Source organism: Camelus bactrianus, chromosome 35, assembly GCF_048773025.1.
Source record: "Camelus bactrianus isolate YW-2024 breed Bactrian camel chromosome 35, ASM4877302v1, whole genome shotgun sequence".
Classification (NCBI taxonomy): Eukaryota; Metazoa; Chordata; class Mammalia; order Artiodactyla; family Camelidae; genus Camelus; species Camelus bactrianus.
The window spans coordinates 21,498,904-21,521,290 of NC_133573.1; the positions used below are offsets into that span (position 1 = coordinate 21,498,904).

Consider the following 22,387-nt stretch of genomic DNA (forward strand, 5'->3'; position numbering starts at 1 on the left):
TTCCTGTCATACACTCCAAACTTTTTTCTTTAAGCAATCTTATTCATGCCTGTGGTTTGATTTTTCTTCATGTACCATTAGCTTCTGAATTTGTATGTCTGACACAGACTACTTCTTTGAGCTTTGAACCTATATATTCAACTGCTTAATTGACAGTTCCACTTGTCTATTTCAAAGGCACCTCCTGCTTGGCAAACTTATGGTCTTCTTTGCCCTTCCTGTCTTACTCTTTCAGTGTTCCCAGTTTCTACCAATGGTACCAATATTCTTATGCCTGTACAAATCTTGACACTACGAGTCATCTGTCATTTATACCCTTTGCCCCATCTAAATTATCAACAGAAGTTCTCTTAATCACACTTCTTAAAGACTTTTCATTCTCTCTCTCCCCCACAGATTATCTAAAGTAAAATGCATTGCCACTCTCTTGCAGTACTGTAATTCTGTCTCCCCTGTGATTATCCCAGAACTATCCAATATCTCTTATTTGAACCGTACTATGATTGCTACAGTTAGGAATTCATCATGATCGGGAAGCTATCATGATCAGTTAGCCACTACAACTGCTGCACTACACCCACCCCATTCAGAGAGGTGCCCAGCACCCGTGAGGTTGAATACTAAGACTTCTAACACTGTCACAGGAAAGCCTATCACCTTGTTTGCCAGCAGAAGTAGTCTTTTCTTTGTATTTGCATTCTGTATCAGAGTGCATCTGATTGGCCAAACCCAAATCACTTTTAGTTTTTTGCTTTCTAACTTCTGTGATGTGGGAAGGCGCTCTAGAAATGCATTGTTGAATATAGTAGCCACTAACCATATGTGGCTATTTAAATAAGTTAAAATTAAATAAAATTTAAATCCAGTTCTTTCGTCATGCTTCCTACATCTCAAGTGCTCAATAGCCACATATAGCTAGTGACTACCACATTGGACGGTGCAGATCCAGAACATTTTCATCATTGTACAAAGTTCTTCTTAGACAGTGTTGGACTAGAAGGAAGGTGCGTTAAACATCCACTTTATCCACCAGAGGAGCCATGATATTTGAAGCAGCATGTGCCTTGAACAGAGTCCCATAGAAGGGCCAAGAATAGGTTGCTTGGACTAGGATCATGGGAGTGTTTGGATGGCTGGCAAATTACGTAAGGAGGCTGAAGGAAAGAAAATAATTGAGATTTACCACTAGATTTTTGGCTTTGTCTACTGAGTAGATAGTAGAGCCATTTATCTAGAAGGAAAAACTGGGAAAAAAGGACATTTCAGGGAGCTGTTTTATTTATATACTTTCTAGTGGAAACTTATAAATTGAAAGAATTGGTCTCTGTAAGGAATTTACAATCCATACTACACATAATTTAGAAATTTACTCTAACAATCCTTGAAGAAAAGGAAAAATGTAGTGGACTATTAAAACATGTCTATTTATTTGGAGATAAAGATTTCACCTTAAAAAGGTAAGTTAATTTCAGATTCAAAGAAAAGCATTCATTATCATTCCGTTGCATTTCCTGGTTTGCACTTTTATTTTGCAAATTTATGGGGTTTTTTTTTAATGCTGTAAGTATTTGTTTAATAAAATTAGAGGATAAAAATAGAGAAAACAAGTCTTCTGTGTGGTGAATACAGTGGATTGGTTTCAACATTTATTCCCTCCTCCTGGTGTGCTTTCCCTGCACAAAATGCAGAAAGGTTCTGGATGTAATATAGTTTGGTTAATAAGACGTACTTCTGTAAATTTTGGAAGGTGGAAATCAGGTGGAGGCTGTGCTTTTGCTGCCTTTGCTTTTTCTCTTAGCAGACATGGATGCCTGTGTCTTTCTCTGTTGGCATGGCATGGATCTGAAATCAACGCTTTGATTGACTGTAACCACCGTCCTCACTTTACTTACTGTGTCAGGGTGGAAGCGTACCAGTGGGAAAATGGACTAAACCATTTAGCAATAGCAATCCGTTGAATGTCATCCAGGAGGTCCAGGTGTGGGTCTCTGGGCTGAGATTTAGGAGCAGGGCTCCTGTCTTTGGGACGAAGGCTACCAAGAACAAGATGTAGGCTGGCAGGAACCACAGTAGAAAAAAGCCCTGCAAGAGAGAACTGATGCTCTGGGATTAAGGACCAGTCTGTCTCTGAAAGGGAATAAATGCAGAACTGCATTAGGTGAATGACATATTTTAGAAGTTCCCTGGCCAAGCTTTCGGATGCGATCGTTTGGCCCTGCTATTGGACAGCACAGGAGGCAGAGGCAGTGGGAAGGATGATTATAATACTGGTATGCGACCATTTTCAAGATACAGAAACAGGTTTTAAGTAACTCTGAAGGCACTCCAGTACCTTTTGTTTTTCTTCCTGAAGAGCCAGCTTTTTTTCCTTTTTGGTTTCATAACTTTGAGCTTTTATATTTATCTGTTCTTTCTTCCTATTTTCTTTTGTGTACTTTGTTTTTTTTCTACTTACTTAGGCTGGGTGCTTGATTCATTCATTTTCATGTTGTCTTATTAGGAGAGGATTTATTATTACCTCTAAATGGAGCTTTAGCCCTCATAGGTTTTGATACCAAATGTTTTTTCCTTTTCATTAATTTCTAGAGAATATGTATTTTCAACTTGAATTTCCACTTTGCTAGATGTTTGTTAAAACATACATTATATTTGGTTGTTCTTGTCCCTCAGATCTCTTTAATAAAGAACTGCGCCTCCTGCTTTTTTGCCCTGCCATTGACTTGTTAAAGAGATCTCCTTTTCAAGATAAATTAGTTGCAAAATATAGTCTAAGATAACTAATCTGGTTACCAGAATGATGATTTTGTTCTGTGAATAGTTGATCTGGTGTTCCTGCCAACTCGGCCCTCCAGTAATTAGATATCAGAAGCAGCTGTCTCATGAGGCCACAGTCTTGTTTATCTACATTTTGGAGGATGCTTCTGTTTTTACTCCTATGGGGAGGGCAAAGGTGTGTTCAACTTAAACAAACATGTTATTAATTCAAATTTATTTTGATGCAAGTTAAAAATAAGAGGACAGAATGTGTTCTTTTACTGCACTGGAAATTACCTGATTTTTCAACAAATTATTCTTACCGACCTTGACTCTCAAAAAAAAAATAAGATGTATGTTCTATATGAGCATCAGTAACCAGGATTTGGATATAGACTAACCTATTATTGGTTCCTATGTGTAGTTTAAGGCTAAGAAAAATCAAACTATCATCTTACATACATTTCAGCAGTTTTCTCCAAAGGCGGTTGACTTTAACAGTGATCTCCAACGGAAGAACCCAAAGCTTCTCCCTGCTTCTTCTGTAGCAGATTATCAATAAAAGCCCAGACTTAAAATTTATTATGAAGTAAGTGACTTTATTCTATTTATTTTTGCCGTGAAAATTATTTTTTAAACATTTTCCCTTTTTAATTTTTTTAAAATTTATTTTGAATTTTATATGTACCTGGTATGAAATCTCATAGTCCTAAAGTTGTGGCAAACACAGATTTTCTGTCATATCCTCCTGGTCCCCAAACCAAAGAGAACTTCCTTAAATGCTTCTATTAATTTAGTTCTTGTAGTGGTAAATGCACTTGTATCCAGGCACATAGTTTTTTTGTTTGGTGGTGGTGGTGTCGGCTTTTTGGCAGGGGGTGGGTGGGCAGGTGATGGATTCTATCATATCTGTTAAATACGATCAATTTAAGTGCAAAGGCCAGAGTAAAGAGGACAAAGTCATTATTAAGAGTTCAGCTTGAGCTATTTACTCAGTGATACTGGATGTGAAAATGACCCAAAGACTTAGAAAGATCACATGGAATTACTAACTTTGAGGCAGTTGATCTTGGGTAGGTAACACTACACAAATTAAGGTACCTAGATGTAAACCAGACTTTGAAGTTCTTCAACTATGTGCCTAAACATGTAGTTTGGATAACTGTAGTCTTCCCTCTACTGAATCTGATAGCCAAATATATGTTCTTCTCTTGGGTTTAATATCCTTGAATTTTTTCAAGGCAATAGAAAGTTTTATTAAGACGAGTTTACTTTGGTCAGATTCTGGATAAGGTGGTTTTATTTTTGTTTTTGGTAACCACATGGCAGACGTAAAAAAAAAAAAAATTGGTGGGTCTCACATTTGTGAAGACACTAAATAACAGTGAGTTTTAGATTATTGGCAAGCCACTGATATAAATCAGGGGCCAACAAACTACATTCCATGGGCCAAAACCAGCCACTACTTGTTTTTGAAAATTTCACTGGGACAGTACCACACCCGTTTGTTTGTGTCATCTGTGGCTGCTTTCTCACTGCGATGGCAGAGTTGAATGATTGCAACAGAGACTGTTTGACTTGCAAAGCCTCAAATATTTACTGTTTGACCCTTTACAGAAAATGTTTGCCAATCCCTGATATAAAGTAAAATAAGAAACCTCTCTTGGGCCACCTAAGAGTTTTCAGTGCTCTTACCTTGCAAAGTTTTATGAGGATAGAGATTGGGTTTATTTTGTTCACTACTATGTCCTCAATGCTTGCACATCGTAGGTACTCAATAAATATTGTCAAATCAATAAATAAAAACTGTCTAAATCTATTTTACTCTTCCCTAGTACTCATGGTCTAAAGCACGAATCCAGACAAACTGCGAGTCAGATTTGTCAAGTGTTAAAATGAAGGAGAAATAGTGACTTTCTAGCCTACATGTTATAACATTTTTCATTGACTCAGCACTGTGTGCCAGATACTATAATGAGCATATTATATACATATATGTGCATGTATACACACATGAATATAATTTAAACATCACAGCAATTTTTTAGGTGTTGTAACATGATCATCTCCATTTTATAAATGAGAACTTGAGACTTAGAGAGGTTATTTGTCCCAAATCATATAGCTAGTACATGTCTTAGTTATTTTCAAACTCATCTTCATCCTAAGTGTTGTGTAGTAAGTGGAAAGGGGCTAAGTCTAATATAGTCTAGAACGCGAGTAAAATTTGAGATTTGTCCCACATCTAACAACCCTACCAGATCTGTTCATAAGTAGATTAGATAAGAAAATTTTCATTTAGATTAATATATCTATCTTTAGAAGAATGGTTCAAAGAGGGGGATCCATATATTCTAAACATCTCTGAGTTGAGCTGCATCAGATCATTACTAATCCTGCTTTTCAGATTCCCGGAGATAACTGGCTCCATTTTGATGTATATAGTTTTACTTACATTAGAGGATAATCAAAGAGTGGCCGTAGGATTTGCAGAAAATAGTCTTTAATTCTAGAAGAGGTAGCATGGGAGGTGAGACTAAATTTCTGGCAGGAAATTCCTGCCACCTAGTACCTGTGTAACATTTTGGCAGATTACTTAGTCTTAGTTTAAGCCCCAGTTTCCTCACTGAAATAGAGATAATTATTATGCCTATCACCAAAGGTTGTAAAGATCAAGGGAATTTACACACACACACACACACACACACACACACACACACACACACACACTCACACACACTCTAAGCAGTCTCTCCTCATTCCCCTCTCTCCTCAGCCCCTGGGAACTACTGATTTGCTTTCTGTGTCATTAGATTTGTCCATAAAGGGCAAATGGACAGCTAAAATGGAAACATACAATACATGGCTTTTTGTGTCTGGCTTTTTTCATTTAGCATCGTGTTTGTAAGATTCATCCACGTTGTAGCATTTATCAGTACTTCATTCGTTTTATGTCTGAGTAATATTCATTGCATTAATATACCTGTAGCACGTTTTGTTTATCCATTCATCAGTTGGTGGACATTTGGGTTGTTCCTGCTTTTTGGCTATTGTGAATAATACTGTTATGAACATTTGTGTACAAGCTTTTATTTGAACACCTGTTTTCATTCTCTTCATAAAATACCTAGGAGTATAATTATGAAGTTGTATGGTAATTCTGTGTTTATCTTTTTTAAGGAGCCACCAAATTTGCAGAGTGGCTACAAAGTTTTAAATTTTAATGAAGTACACTTTGTTTTTTCTTTTGTTGCTTATTCTTTTGATGCCATAGCTAAGAATCCATCGTAAAATTGAAGGTCATATAGATTTACCTCTGTGTTTTCTCCTGAGTCTTTAGTTTTAGATCTTATGTTTGAGACTTTGATTAATTTTGAGTTAATTTTTTATATAGTATGAGGTAAGGATCCAATTTCATTTTTTTTTTTTTTGACATCTAGTCAGTTACAGTGTGTCAGTCTCCGGTGTACAGCTTAATGTCCCAGTCATGCATATACATACATATATTTGTTTTCATATTCTTTTTCATTAAAGGTTATTACAAGATACTGAATATAGTTCCTGTGCTATAGGAGAAATTTGTTTTTATCTTTTTATGTATAGTACTTAATATTTGCAAATCTTGAACTCCCAAATTTATCCCTTCCCACATCCTTCCCCTCCAGTTACCATAAGATTGTTTATTATGTCTGCAGGTCTGTTTCTGTTTTGTAGATGTGTTCACTAGTGTCTCTTTTATTTTTTTAGATTCCACATATTAATGCTATCATATGGTATTTTTCTTTCTCTTTCTGGCTTACGTCACTTAGAACGGCGATTTCCAGGTCCATCGATGTTGCTGAAAGTGGCATTATTTGACTCTTTTTTATGGCTGAGTAGTATTCCATTGTGTAAATATACCACACCTTCTTTATCTAGTCCTCTGTTGTGTTTTTTGTTTTTTTGGGCTTTTTGCATGTGGATATCCAGTTGTCTCCACATCATTTGTTGAAAAGACTATTCTTTCTCTATTGAATGAGCTTGGCACCTTCAATTAAAATCAATTGACCGTAGATGAATAGCTTTATTTCTGGAGTCTTAATTCTTATATGGAGCTATATATGTATCCTTATGCCATAACTACACTGCCCTGATGACTGTAGCTTTGTAGTAAGTTTTGAAGTCAGGAAATGTGAATCCTCCAACTTTATTTGTTTTCAAGGTATTATAGCTGTTCTGAGTCCCTGGTCCCTCTGAGTTTTAGGATAAGTGTGTAGATTTCTCCAAAATGCCGGGTGGGATTTTGATAGAGATTGCATTGAATTTGTAGAGCAACTTAGGAATTATTGCCATTTTAACACTATTAAGTCCTCCAATCCATGAACGTGAATGTCTCTCCACTTATTAAGATCTTCTTTCATTTCTTTCAGCAGTGTTTTATAGTTCACAGTGTAGAAGTGTTATACTTCTTTTGTTAAACTTATTCTTATGTGTTTTACTCATTTTGATGCTATTGTCAAGGATTTGTTTTCCTAATTTCAATTTTGGATTTTTAATTGGTAATATGTAGAAATACAGCTGATCTTTATATATTGATCTTATATCTTACAACTTAGAATTCATTTATTAGCTCTAATACTTGTTCTGTGATGCTGTAGGATTTTCCATGTATAGGATTATGTAATCTGTGAATAGAGATAGTATTAATTCTTCCACTCTGATTTGGATACTTTTTTATTTCTTTTTCTTAACTAATTGCTCAGGCTATAACAGATATCCCTCTTATTTCTAATCTTGGGGTAAGCTTTCAGACTTTGACCATTAAGTATGCAATTAGCTATGCATTTTTCATAGCTGCCTTTTATCAACTTGGTGACGTTTCCTTCTAGTCCTAGTCTGTTTAGTGTTTTGTTATCAAAAGGTGGTGGGTATGCTTTTTCTGCATCAATGGAGATGATTATGTGGTTTTTGTTTTTCATTTTATTAATACAGTGTATTATATTGATTGATTTTGATAAACTGAACCACCCTTTATAGGATAAATCTCACTTGGTCATGGTATGTGGTCCTTTTTATATGCTGCTGGGTTTGGTTTACTAGATGTTTGCTGAGGAATTTTGCATCTATATTCATAAGCGTTATTGGTCTATATATATATTTTTTAAGGTATTTGGTTTTGGTATCAGGGCTCCATATAATGAGTTAGCATTTCTTCCTCTGTATTTTGCAAGAGTTTAAAGAGGACTGGCAATTTCTTCAATTGTTTGACAAAATTCACTAGTGAAAGTTTTGAGGTTTGGGGCTTTTCTTTTTAAGACCTTGTACTTTTTTGGGTTTTTTGGTTTTTATTAACTGATCAATCTCTTTACTAGTTGTAGATCTATTCACTTTTTCTGTTTATTCATGAGTCAGTTTGTGTATTTCCAGGAATTTGTCTGTTTCTTCTGGGTTTCCTAATTGTTTGGCATACAATTGTTCATTGTATTCTTAGTGTACTATTTTGCTTATTTTACAATAGATCTTTATCTTCTTAGTGTTTGCCATGGAGATTACAATTAACATCTTAATTTATAGCAGTCTAATTTGAATTACTACCAATTTAGTTTTGATCATATAAAAAATTTGGCCCCTTTATATAAGGAAGGGAAACAAAGCCATAGTCATTGTCACATATTACATCTTTATACATGTATGTGCATAGACGTACATCTATATTATTGTTTTAAGGCATAAATTTATTTCCTGTTTTAATTGACATATATTTGATTTATAATATTGTGCTAGTTTCTGGTATACAGCATAATCATTCACTTATACACATATACAATTTCATATTCTTTTCCATTATGGTTTATTACAAGCTATTGAATATATTTCTCTGTGCTATATAGTGGGTCCTTGTTGTTTATCTATTTTATATATAGTAGTTAGTATCAGCAAATCACAAGCTCCTAACTTATCCCTCCCCCACCCTTTCCCCTTTGGTAACCATAAATTTAAGATGTAAATTTATAATTATTGTTTTAGTAGTTATCTTTTCAATCATGTAACTTTGAATATGTCATTACATTAACTTCTGGCCTCCATGGTTTCTGATGAGAAACTAGCAGTTAATGTTACTGAGAATTCCTTGTACATAATGACTCACTTCTATCTGCTATTTTCAGAATTCTCTTTGTCTTTGAACAATTTGATTATAATGTTTCTATGTGTGGATTTCTTTGCATTAATCCTACTTACAATTTGTTGAGATTCTTTTATATATATTCATGGTTTTTTTAATCAAATTTTGGAAGTTTTCAGCCTTTTTTTCCTTTTTTTTTTTCCTTTGCCCTTTTCTCTCTTCTCCCTCTTGGACTCTTACTATGTGTATGTTGGTACACTTGATAGTGTCCTGCAGGTCTCTTAGGTTCTGTTTATTTTTCTTCCTTCTTCTTTCTGCTCCTTGTATTGAGTCATCTCAGTTGACCTGTCTTCAAGAGTCTTTCTTCTGCCTGCTCAAATCTGTTTTTGAGCCCCTCTAGTGAATTTTTTGTTTCAGTTACTTCATTTTTCAAGTCCAGAATTATGCTTTGGTTCTTTTTAAAATTTTCTGACTCTGTTGATATCCTCAGTTTGGCGAGACATCATTCTTGCTCTTTCCTTTAGCTTTAGTACATGGTCTTGAGCTTATCTGAAAGAGTTATTCTTTCTCTAGTATGTCCAGTGTCTGGTCTTCCTCAGGGACAATTTCTATTCTTCTTTTCTGTGTTTGTAGGCCATACTTCCTTCTTTGCATCCTTCATAATTTTTAATGAATACTAGGTGTTTTGCATATACAATGTGGTAATTAGATTATTTCACCTTACCAAGGTTGTTTGTTTGTTTTGCTGCTTGTGGTAGGTGTTTGTCTAGTGCTTTTTCTGAACTAACTTTTGCCATGTGTGGCCACTGACATTTCTTGATTACCTTAGGGGTCAGCTAATGATTCAGAAGAGATTTCCTTAAAGGTTTAGAACAAGGGGAAAAAAAAACCTTAAAATCTTTGGCAGTGAGTTCAGTGTATGTTGAAGCATGCCTTCAGCACTCAGCTAGGCAGTTTACAACTCTCCCTTCGAGTTTACTTTCTGCTTATTTACAGCCTAAAGCTCAGCCAGAAGTGAGAACATAGGCCTTTCTCAGGTCTTTTTGAGTATGTATTCTACCTTGGGGATGTACACGTTGGTCTTCTGGTTTCCAAGGAATATGTGGGAGCTTTTCAGATCCAACATTCCCCAAAGCAGCTCACTTCCAGGTCTGTCCTCCGCAGCTTTCTGATGTGTCTATTGTATGCCCCAGCTGCCATCCCTTGCCTCATCTGGCACCAGCTAATAAATTTGACTTTAAATGTCTTTGACAAATGTCCTGAATAGTTGCTTCTCTGCCCTGGGAGAGATCTGAGTTTGGTAAAATAAAGGTAAGCTCTTTACACAGTCTGTCAGGGAACCAAAAGACAGGCCAAAACAAGCAACCACAGTTGTTTGAGAGCAAAGTCCACTTTGCCCACTCTAGCACTAGGAACCCAAACCAGTAACTTACATTGGCATCTTCAAGACCCTTAACTGAAAATTAGCAACCTTTTTCTTGACTAAGTGCCTGAGTGATTGCTGGAATCTTTTGACTAGTTTGCAGAGTTCAGATAAGGTTGATTCTGACAATTTTTGCCAGGTTATTTGTTGACCATTGGACCATTCTGCCATTTTCATTGATGTTTCAACACATTGTTTAATTTTGACAAACATATTACTTTCATATTTTTTAAGAATGACCATATACCTCTTATTTACAGAAGTCATTCACGTATTAAGATAATTTGTGTCCGGTTTGCCACAGAACCATATCACATTTAGGAGGAAAAGAATTCTGGCAATTGAACCCTGTAGATCTGATGTCAACCGTGTTAAAGATTCACCAATTCACCCACAGTCCTGTAAAAAAATTATTTTTCTCTGCAAGCCAGAGAGATAAAAGGTCATTAACTGAGTATGGGAGATTAATGTTCTAGCATTCAGGTGTCTAGTGGAAATAAGATGTTAAATGTGCTTTAAAAAAAAAAAGCCAACATATTTCAGAGTCTTTACCTTTAAAACCACAATTGATCATATTTATTTTGTAGTTATGTGGATGTTTTCCTTATAGTTTATCAGATCAGTAAGATTGTAGCAGTTGTTCCCACTGCCTTCCCCAAAGCTGTAGCCCCTGTGAAGTGATTCAGCCCAAATCTACTAACTAAATGTAAAGAACCACCTTAATTCTGATGCAACACTTTCTGGGTTTGAATTCTGTTTTCATATATTTTCCAACAGTATGAATTTGAGCAAATTACTTAACCTCTCTGCCTCACTTAACATATCAGTAAAATGGGCTTGCCAAACTTATCCCATAGCTTTGTTATGAGTATAAAATAAGTAAGGTTCATTAAGTAATTAACTGAATTTAATACATAACACAAATTTGAGGTGCATCTTGTCTAGAATGTGTAGGTTTGTGTTTTGTTTTTTAGGTTTTGGGGGAGGCAGGTAGTTATGTTTGTTTGTTTGTTTATTTATTTATTTATTTATTTTTAGAGGAGTTACTGGGGATTGAACCCAGGACCCTCTGCATGCTAAGCATGTGCTCTACCACTAGAAATCTCTGAGTTTTTCAGTTCTGTCCACTTAGGAGATGCTTATTGGTGAAATAAACCTACTGGGCAGATTCTCAAGAGGAAGATAGTCAGGTAATATTTGTATGTAGCCTGAGAGACCCATTCCTAAGTCAGGAGAGAGCTGTACCTACAGCTGGATGCAAAGTGAAAACATGAGGTTGGGGAACAGCATCCTATTGTGTGATGATTTGGGGGACCAGGAGGATGGGCCAAAATAGTGGGCTTTGAAGCTAAAAGATTGGAAAAGATAGGTGTTGAAGGTATTTGGGAGTTACTGAGGGTTTGAAATAGGAGAGCCATCTGGCCACATTTACATTTAGAGTCTACACTGTGGCAGAAAAAAATGGAGGATGGGGTCAGCTTGGAAACACTGGAAGAAGGGAAATGTCTTAGGTGACCGTTAGTCATTTTTAAGTAAGTCATAGATGTTCCATAATGAGCATGTATTAATTTTGTTATATAAGCAAATACATAAAGCTCTTATTTTGTAAGAAACCTGCTTCTGGAATTTCTCTATGATATAGTCCCTATTTAATAAAATCTAAAATTCAAGTCCCAATTAGAGAATGAATATTCATTTGACACTTAACCTCTTTGCTCAACAAAATCTCCATCAGAGAGTTTCAGTAAATAATCATCCTTTTCTACATGTTACCTGTCATTTAAGGAACATATCAACTCCATTTAGCAAATTAGAATGAAAATTATAACCATATTACTTGCAAAACTTACTCTGCTAATTTTATAGCTCCTCAGCCCTCCACAAGTCAGAAAAATATTCACACCTAAGTTGAAACTTTAAAGTAGAGTGGTAGCCTGGAGCAACAAGCCCCAGAAAATTGGTAATGAAAGTAATGGTTTATAAAAGAAAGCTTGACAGACTAATTATAGATCACTTTGTCTCTCCAGCTGTATTTCTTTAACAGCTATTTAGTCCCAGGTACAGACTTTTGTTTGTTTTTTTTAGTCATTTGAAATTTTTAGTTTAAAGTAGTTTAAAGAATTAATTGGATAAATATTCAGCTATTAGAACAAGATAAAATTTAATAAGCAACTTTATTATCATTGTGCCCCACTTAAATATGTCAGTTATTGGATTAAATTTTAAACTTAGTGGAATCAAGTTTTATACCTAACTTAACAGTGTGTGTTCTTTGTTATTGTCATGTATTTTATACTGGCCATGTAAAATGATGTTCTCAGAGTTTACCTGTATGCACAGGATTACCTAAAATGCAATTTTAACATCTACCTAATCTGAAGTACTCTTAAAAAACTACCATGACCTTTTAAATGTATTTAAACTATGTTAGTAATGCATAAATAGGGGGCAGATTTATTTCTGCAAACCAGACTGTGGAAACTGGACACCATTGAAAATACTCTTTAAAGTACTTTTTTTTAAAAAGGACGACAATATACTTATTTCTAAAAATAATTATTTTTGATAAACACAAATTTAACTGCCAACAAATAGGCATACTTTTTGACATGTGAAACTGAGATTCCATAGGTTGTTTCTCCATGGTAAATTCAATATAAATAACAATGAAGAAACCACATATGGTAAGCCTGGGATTCAGAAATTGGCTTTAAGATTCTCAAATAAATAAAGACCTTCTTTGAAGGAGCACGGATGTATTAATTTTTAATTTGTTTCTTTTTGATCTCCTAATTACTGAAAAAGATTTATTGGTTAATTTTAGGAAGGCAAGTGTTTGGAAAGTTTTGCCAAATACTGTCTTCTTTAAATGAATGTATGGTAATGAAAAGTTAAGAGGAGAGCCAAATTAGATTGAATAATTGTTCAGTCATGTGGGTCAAGCTAGTTGCATAGCCTGGTTGTTAGACTGATTGCTCAAATTACATTGCCTGGGGTCCTGCACTTGGTTGGCTGTCTTCTCAGATCTTAACAAGGTTCTGGGAATTTCTTTTTCTGACAAAGTTTGCTTTGTGTCTTTCCCCTCCCCCCCCACCTCCAGGATGCTTCATCTGCAGACATTAGAAAGGCGTATCGTAAGCTTTCACTAACTTTGCATCCAGACAAGAATAAAGATGAAAATGCAGAAACTCAGTTTAGACAAGTAAGTGAAGTATGCTGTTATTATATATATTTTGTGATAAATTTATAAATAAATGTTTATGGTAGAAATAGTAACCTATATGTAGAATATTTTCATTTGAAGTATGGTTGTAGTTTAGAAATACAATGTATATATGTTTATTCAATTTTTTTTACAAAATATGTCTTTACCAACATTTTTTATATTAGAATCTAAATTCTTGGAGAGTCATAATTGTCATAATTTTCTGGTCTAAATTACAATTTTGGTTTTTAAAAAGCACATGTTAAGATAATAATTATGACTTTGTGCATCTTTCACACAGATTTATTTTAGTATCAAGCATTTTTTAACCTCTTAAGTTGCTACCGAAACCATAAAACGTTAACTTATAATTAAGACCTTATCTGTTCATTGTGTATATGAGCACAGAGGGTTTTTTGGCTTGTGCATTATAGTGCGTTTATCTTCCTAAGTGATTTCTTATAGTTGAGAGTATTTTTATTTTAAAGTAATGCTTCTGTTTTAGTTGGTGGCCATTTATGAAGTTTTAAAGGATGATGAACGAAGGCAGAGGTGAGTGTTCACCTGCTTTTAAATTAAGATGTTATACTTTGATGTCTCAGTTTATTAAGGATTGTCTCATTAAACATTTATTTATTATAAGTTAGTATTTTATTTTCGTTCCTTCCAAGAAATGCATTGTTTTTAAAATGTATCTTTAGGGCAGAGTTAATTTCTGTTGACAGTAATCTCTAGGTTAATTCAGTACTTCTAGACTTCAGGATCATGGCTCTTCATTAGATAAGATTTTTAACATGAGTATCTATGCCTTGGGAAATACAAATACCACTTGACTTCAAACAAATGCCTATTCATTTTTGAGATATCAGTAATTGCTCCTATCTGTGCTTGGGGGTCTTTTTTCTCCCCTCTATTTCTTAAATGTTTTAGAATTAGGCAGTTAATAATATTCACACTTGGTGTTTCCTCACTCTCAAAATAATAAACCCAATCTGGGAGTGAAAGAACAGACTTATGTTAAGTCTGTAGAAAACACAAGTAGAAGAAAAATACTTGCTTTTTTCTATTTCTTTTGCCTCTCTCCCCTTAGTCTGCTCCAGTGAGTCGGCGTTTAGGGTTAAACGTCAGAGAGGAGGCAAACCTCTCACTTCGTGATTTCTTTGGGCCCCTTTCAGAAGAGCAGTCATGTTTATACGGTGGTTTATATGCTAGAGACTTAAGGGGACGTTGTGGAGAGACCTCTTTCCTCTATTCTTCAGAATGTGTGGAATGTGGACACGACTGGGACAGGTTTCAGAGTTTTTTAAGTCAGACCCATACTTAAAAATACATTTTGCATCATAGTTGAGGACACACACACACACAACTGAAACAAAAATTTTACATAACACTTCTTAGCGTGTGTGAAACAGACTGACATTTTCTGTTCCAGGCTAGTCTAGACTACTCTTTTTCCTTTTTAAAAACAGTGCTGATTGTGGTCCACTAAATTGATTTCATGAGACACTAGTGGGCTACAATCTGCAGTTTGAAAATACTGCTCTACAGTAAAAGTGTGCCTTTAAAGAAAACAGGAAGTATTTGAGATTTTAAGGTAAAGCCAGCCTATATATCTGTATCTCTCTATGGAGGCTAATAAATCTTAAAGAGAACTCCCAAAATTATGCATCGTGACACTCTGAATCTCTTCAAATGTATGATCTGGAATTTTCCTATATGCTGAAATGTTAGCGACCACTCTTGGTTCTCATCTTAACCCTTTAACTTGAATACCTCAGTTTGTCAGATTGCAAAGCAAGGACTCAGGATATTCTCTTGAAGTGTTCTTTGCTTTATAACAAGGGCTGGCATTGGTCCAGATACCATAGCAGACATTCCTCTGGTTTGAGATAATCCATAGTGTTGAAAGAGTCCTAGAAGTGTGTTGAAAGAAGTGTTGGTCATTCTGTGCATATTTTCTAGTTGGTTTCTCTCACTGAGCCCCTAGTTTTGTTTCACACATCAAGAATGTGTAGCTTTATTTAGTCTCCCTATATCTTTGGCATCAGATTTTGCCTTTTTGTTTGTTGTTACTTTAAGTCAGTAAACTTTGTAACAATTTCTTTCAATTACCGAAATTATTTCTATCTTTTCAGAACAAATCACTTCTCTTGTATAAATTGTTTCTTCATTAACATAGACTCATCTCACATTTTCTTTTTAGGATTAGTTCCCTTTGCGTTTTAGTGTTAGTAGAAAAAAATGGATCTGACAGTTACACAAACAGCTGAGTATTTATACCCCTTGAGGCACAAGTAACTCTTTGGTAACTGGTTTTCCTTGAGGCAAAAGTCTTAACTAATCAAGCTGAGAATCACTCCTCTTAAAGCTTGTGCCTGAGGCCAGGTGACCTATAAGTATTTAAACATACAGGAGAAATGCACCTCTACAGACAATTACCTAATGTTTATAATTCCTTTAGGGACAAAAAAAAAAAAAAAGCATAGTCAGTTTTATCTTCTGAAAGAAGACTGTCTTACACTGATATTAAAAAGTGCTCTTTGGTATCATAATTATTTATTATAAATATTCATTAAATAAATGCTTTTAAATGTGTAACCTTCCAGGAATTTGCATTTTGGGAAATTGTGATAGACGTGTTTATCTGCTTATTTCATTTACAAATAATTATATTTTCACTGAAATCAGGTGCATTAAATTTTTTTGTGGTAGAAAGGGAATAGTAGTAAAATTGATAAAATAAACTGGGTAATATTTTTACTTTTTTTTTTAAGGAATAGGCAAAATTTTATTTTTTAAAGCAGACTTATTTAGGTATAGTTTGCATACCATAGAAGTTACCTGTTTTAAGTGTACAGTTCATGATTTTTAGTAAATTTACAGAGTTGTACAAACCACCACAATCCAGTTTTAGAACATTTCTGTCACCTCAGAACATTCCCTTAAGCCTGTTTTGCAGGCACTTCCCACTCTGATCCCACCCCTAGGCAATCACTGATCTCCTTTCTGTATCTATAAATGTGTCTTTTCTGTACATTTCATATTAATGAAATCATCTAATATATATAATCTTTTGCATCTGGCTTCCTTCTATTATCATAATGTTTCTGAGGTACATGCATATGATAACATATACTAGTAGTTCATTCTTTTTTAACTGCTGAATAGTATTCCACACACCACTGATGTTTATCCATTCACCAACTGATAGACCTTTAGGTCGTTTCCACCTTTTGGCTATAATGAACAATGCTGCTGTGAATATTCACATAAAAGTCTCTGAACAGATGTTTTTTATTTCTCTGGGGTAGATTCCTAGGAGTACAATTGTGAATAAATTTTTAAGCCATTTTTGCCTCCCAAAGGCATAGATGATAGCATGAAATAAGTTTTCCTGGTTGGCGTAAGGAAGTCTAGCATAGAAGCCTTTTCTAAACTCCTTCGGTAACTTGCTTACTTTAGGAACTAGCAGCTCAGCTGTGTTCCCACATAAATTTCTATACAAGTGCCCTGAGTATTAGATGGGATAAAGTTCTGAGTAGATACTAATCACTTCAAACATACACTAGATTGTGCTTAAGTAATTTTAGGATATTTACTTTTGTTTAAAATCTGTTATACAATTTTAACCAGTATTCTTTTGCTAATCTTACACAACTTAAAAAAAATTTTGTCTGTTTTATGGTACTATATTTGTAAAAAGCTGAAAGTGTTTTTTTAGTTTACTAAGTAAAGTCATGTTTTATTTACAAATCCAATGAAAAGTATAGTTATTGCAGCCTTAATCTGCTAAATTTTACAAATCCACTACCTCCTTATTGTAAATTTGATTACAAATGTGTTTGAATAAAAATAAACATTAATCTGAGAATATGAAATCTACCTTAGTACCTTCCCTAATTAGGCAATATTATAAGACACTTATTATATACAATATATAAAGTGCTGTGTACCACAATTTTTGGCATATATATACACGTTTTATAAGGGGGAGTAAGATCAATTAATTTAGACTTGTTTCCTGTTTATGGTCTTTGTACAGTTTTTACTCTAAGATTCAAAATGTGATCTAAATAGACGTTATTATTCTTTAATCTAAAACAAACTTTTTACAATGGGAGATTCACAGTTTAGGCAAATGCTAGAATTATTTCAAAATTCATTTTCATAATGTACATGTTTTCTATATTAATTTCATAGCTACTATTTTATATTGCAAAGCATGCTAATATTTTTAACTTACATGAATTTTTCCTTGTAATTTAAACATTTTTAGATTTATTTATTGGCTAAATATATTGGATGAATTACAGATTATAGAACTCACTAATGATTATGTAACCATTATTATGTTCAGCATGTACATTTTAAGAAAATCAAATGAAGTAAACATGTATTAGACCATATGTAGAATGTGTAGAATACTTTAATCTCTAGGATAAGGCCTTTATAGTTCCATACGATTTTTTACCTTAGTGATATTCTCATTGTAGAAATTTACTTTTGCGTTTTCTTATAATATGTTCATACATGTATACATTCTTAATCTGGTTTTAACAGACTGTTGAGAGTAGTTTGTATGGGCTTAATTCTTCTAAGTGTTAAGGGTTAAATATAGAAAAAGCATAACATAGTGATTATCTTAAATTTTATGTGTTGTCAACACATTTTTTTCTCAAATAACTTATGAATATGGTTTCTGTGTATATTTTAAGAAATATCTTTATTTTTTTCAGTATTTCAGGAAAGCAGTGATTTATCTTTTAACAGCATATATTCTAAAAAGTGAACTATAATAGAAGCTATCTTCCCTTAAAATGGCTAGCCGTGTGCGCCATAATGTTCATTGATAGTAAAATCAATAGAGCATTGATTCTAAGCTTAATCCTCGGAGACTGTTGTTTACAGAGCGGCAGACAGCTTAGCAAATATCTAGTCTTGTTTAATGTGTTCAGTGCATGAGGTTTTGCTGTCTTGAATTTAGCTGTGCACTAAATACAATTTATATGTGGGGTAGAAAATAGTAGCTGTTAACAGATACATAGCATTTCAACAATGATGGTGATAAAATTATTTGATATGAGATTCATAGCTATGAGTTCAGCTGGGTATTCTTCCAGTACACTTCAGATCTAAAACAAATTTAACACTTAGTAATGCTCTTAGGGAATTGTCGCTTCTTTCTTAGATGGTCTTTAATTAGCCACACTTTTTACTTGAAGTTATTTCATGGGGGAGATTAGCTGAAAATACTTATTTTTATATTCTCCCTTTTTGCCCTCAACAAATCTGAAGTAGAATGTAGATTTAGAATAAACTCAGGACTTCACTGGACTTCATTCAAATGTTGTAATCTTCCATTATACCACCTGAAGCCTTTTTGCCAATCCACTTATAATTTAAGATGAGTCACTTTTTACAGAGATAAAGTTAAACATAAATTTTCGAGGACAGGAATAATAGATTTGATGAAATCATGTTATTATAGCTTGATAATAGTGTTCAAGAATTGCTATATAAATATTGAAAAAAAATTTAACATCAAACTTTGGTCCAGCTACTATACAACCATATTTTAATTTGCAGATTTCTTACATACTATACAATTTGCCCTTAAGAGTTTAGTACCACTCATGTCCTCTGCTTTGAGCATTGGTTATTCTGACTATTATTAATAATCTGAGTTAATCCTGAAAGTCAGCTTTTCTAATAAAGTATTTCTTAAATTTATAACCAATATTTTTTTTTTTTACTGAGAAAAGAAGTTGCCTGTAATAAATCCTCTGCTGTATTTTTTTAAGCATATCTCCAAGGTATCAATTTAATAACTATCAAAGTAGCTACTGCAGTTGTTGCATTTAAATTGATTTACATGTCAAGACTGGCAGTTTAGCAGCTGCGCTATTATTCCTAGATCGGTCAATTTACTTGAGAAAAACCTACTACTGAGTTCTGCTGACCTGCCTGACAATATAGGCCCTATTTCTATTCCTGTAATTAGGCCTGCGACTAACTCAGAATATTTTTAATTAAAATATTTTGGTCAATGTGTTGCACCAAATTAGGCCTTTCAGTGAAAATTTAATTCTGGAAACAGTGTGATTAGAATATTTAATGAGTTGTGTTCAACCCAAGATTAACAGGTTGTGTGTTTTGAACATAGTGTTTGTGTGTCATGGTTTTGAGTTTTACAATCATAAATGTTAGTCCTGATTTTTAACCTTAAGAATATTTGCCTCAGTAACTGAGGGGTAAATTTAAATTTTGTTGAAATTTTATTCTAAAGAAAGCTGATTGAAAATGCATTACTAGGAAGGCTGTTCTTAGTTATGTTCTTCCCTTCCAGCGGAGCCAAAAAAATGAGGAAATTGCCACTTAAATGTTTACAAATAAATAGTTTTATTGAGAAATTGGTTGTTTCCACATCGTCTTCTAATTTGGGAATTCTTTATTCTCTAAAGGAATGTGAGCAACATAAAATTAAAAGGCGTTCATTTTATAGGCTTTTATGCCATTAAAAGGCTTTGATTAAATAATAAATATTTCAACCTTGAACTCTTGTACAAGGGTAGAAACAAAAGCACTGACTAGAAAATTTATCCTGAATTTGATTCAATTAACATGTAATTCATAGTAGCAAACAGAGCTCTTATCTTGGCTTTCTCCCGTTGAGATGCCTCCTTTTGTTGCTGACTTACTTCTGTGGTGGGGCCTGGCTGCAGCCTGGGATGGAGGGCGGCCTGACTGTGTGACTCCTGCAGTTTAGATTTCGTTCCAGGGCTCACATCACTGGGGTGCTGCGAAAACACAAGGCCTGGTATCCACAGTATATTACTGTCTACCTTCCTGAAGGTTGTCTGTGACTGGACCTACGTAGTGTTTTGATTTATAGGCCATTGTAATGCTGATAATCTACATAAATGTTATCTATTTTGGAGAAATTCTTTTCTCTTTCCTCTTTTTAAATTTAGGTAAAAAATAAAGGGTTTTTTTTGTTTTTATTTTAAACTCCCCATGAATATTATATTTGCTGCTGTAGGTATGATGATATTCTGATCAATGGACTTCCAGATTGGCGACAGCCTGTGTTCTACTACAGGCGGGTGAGAAAAATGAGCAATGCTGAGCTGGCATTACTTTTGTTCATTATTCTCACAGTGGGTCATTATGCTGTGGTTTGGTCAATCTACCTGGAAAAACAACTGGTAAGTATTGGTAATAAATCAAATGACCTAGTCTCCTTAATTTCATATAGAATTTCAGGCATTTATTTTTCACTGATGAAAATTTCAACTTTTCTTTATCTACTCCTTATTCTAATTTTTTGTACTCAAAGTGTTTAGTATTTGATATGTTTCTAAGTCAAGGACCTATGACATAAGAAAATACACTACTTTTTTAAAATGCAGCATTTGAGTTTGTTATTAAATTTTGTGAAGGCTCAAATACATAGCTGAAAATTAGAAGGTAGAGCCATGCTTTCTTAATTGTCACCTTTCAAATAGACACATTTTTCTGTAAAATGATTTTAGAAATTTTTGTGTCACAGGCCCTTATATAAAGAACATTTATTTTAAAAGCTTTTAACTAAGACTTGAAATGAGTATAATTTTTCAATTTCAGAGATCAGTTGGTTAAAATATTCATTACTTTTTTTAGTCTACTATACTACTACATAGATTATCCTACTATGGACTTTTATTTATATGCTAAAGATAAACATATTTATCAGTATTCATGAATTAGCATCTGTTTACTCATTCTTTTTGAAGTGACATTATTAAAGTTGGCTGAATGAGAAAAAGTAAGTTGAATGCTTTCTCTTAGAAAACTTTGATTGCTATGGAGATACACATGACTGACAGTGCTGAACTTCATGTGTGTTTAAGGACTGGATACCATGGCAACAGTTATTGTTAAAGATTGATGATTTTACTTAATCATGTTGGACCCTACATACATTTGCATAAATGTTCTTCTCTAATGTTTACCCTTCACAGAAGACTCTTGATAACATTTGAAGAGTACATGTTAATGATAACCTGTAACCATAATTTTTTCCACATTAAGGATGAACTGCTTAGTAGAAAAAGGAGAGAAAAGAAAAAAAAGACAGGCGGCAAGACTGTGGATGTATCAAAACTTGGTGCTCCGGAAAAAAATGAAAGGTGAGAGCATATAAAAACATTTTATACTTTGAAACTGTTTTTAAAATATGTCTTTAACATGATTCAACTTCACACATATATCCGCTTCAGATATGCTGACATTTACATCTGCATTCTGTTTATAAAAGACCTAATAACGTTTAGTTATTAGTTTATGAAACAAATTCTGATCTTAAGCAAAAGTTAAACAGGTTTTTCCCCCTTGTAAAGTATTAATACATACTTAAATAATTAAACCCCCAAATTCTTGTTGTTCAAAATTTTTATACTGAACTTTAGGGACAAAGTATTACCAGAAGAATCTGTCACTTTAGTGTTTAGCTCAGGAGTGACAATATGTAGAGACAGTGATACGCTGTACACTCAAAGAGATACACCATTTCTTCTATTGATTCGTAGAAAGAAATAAAGGGTTTAAATAGTTCACACAGCAGGCCAGGAACTGGATCAATGTGAGATGAAGATCAGAGACTATTCTGCCTCTCTTCTGTTCTGATGACATCAGTGAGTAATGCTTCAGTGAACTGCAAATGACATTAATTTTTATGTATTGGTTTGTTTATGCTACAGTCTTCATATCTGCTTGTCAGCACTTGGGAGCACTCTGATGCTGTTCAGTCTTTTATAGCTGAAGTAATCATAAGGTCTAAGAATTCATTTTGCCAATCTGATGAAAAGTCCAGGTTTGAAAGAGGGCTTTTGTTTCTTTATCTTTATAACTTGATTACACATCC

At 34.0% G+C, this 22,387-nt stretch overlaps 1 protein-coding gene across 1 annotated transcript in view; it reads left to right on the forward strand.

Moving 5' to 3' along the window:
* The window catches only part of DNAJC1 (DnaJ heat shock protein family (Hsp40) member C1), a 149,520-nt gene that overhangs the window by 45,392 nt on the left and 81,741 nt on the right, over positions 1 to 22,387 (forward strand). The window contains exons 2-5 of the mRNA XM_074358370.1: positions 13,381 to 13,482; positions 13,991 to 14,037; positions 20,525 to 20,690; positions 21,556 to 21,653. Coding sequence (XP_074214471.1) covers positions 13,381 to 13,482; positions 13,991 to 14,037; positions 20,525 to 20,690; positions 21,556 to 21,653 — 413 coding nt within the window. The remainder of the gene's footprint in view (positions 1 to 13,380; positions 13,483 to 13,990; positions 14,038 to 20,524; positions 20,691 to 21,555; positions 21,654 to 22,387) is intronic.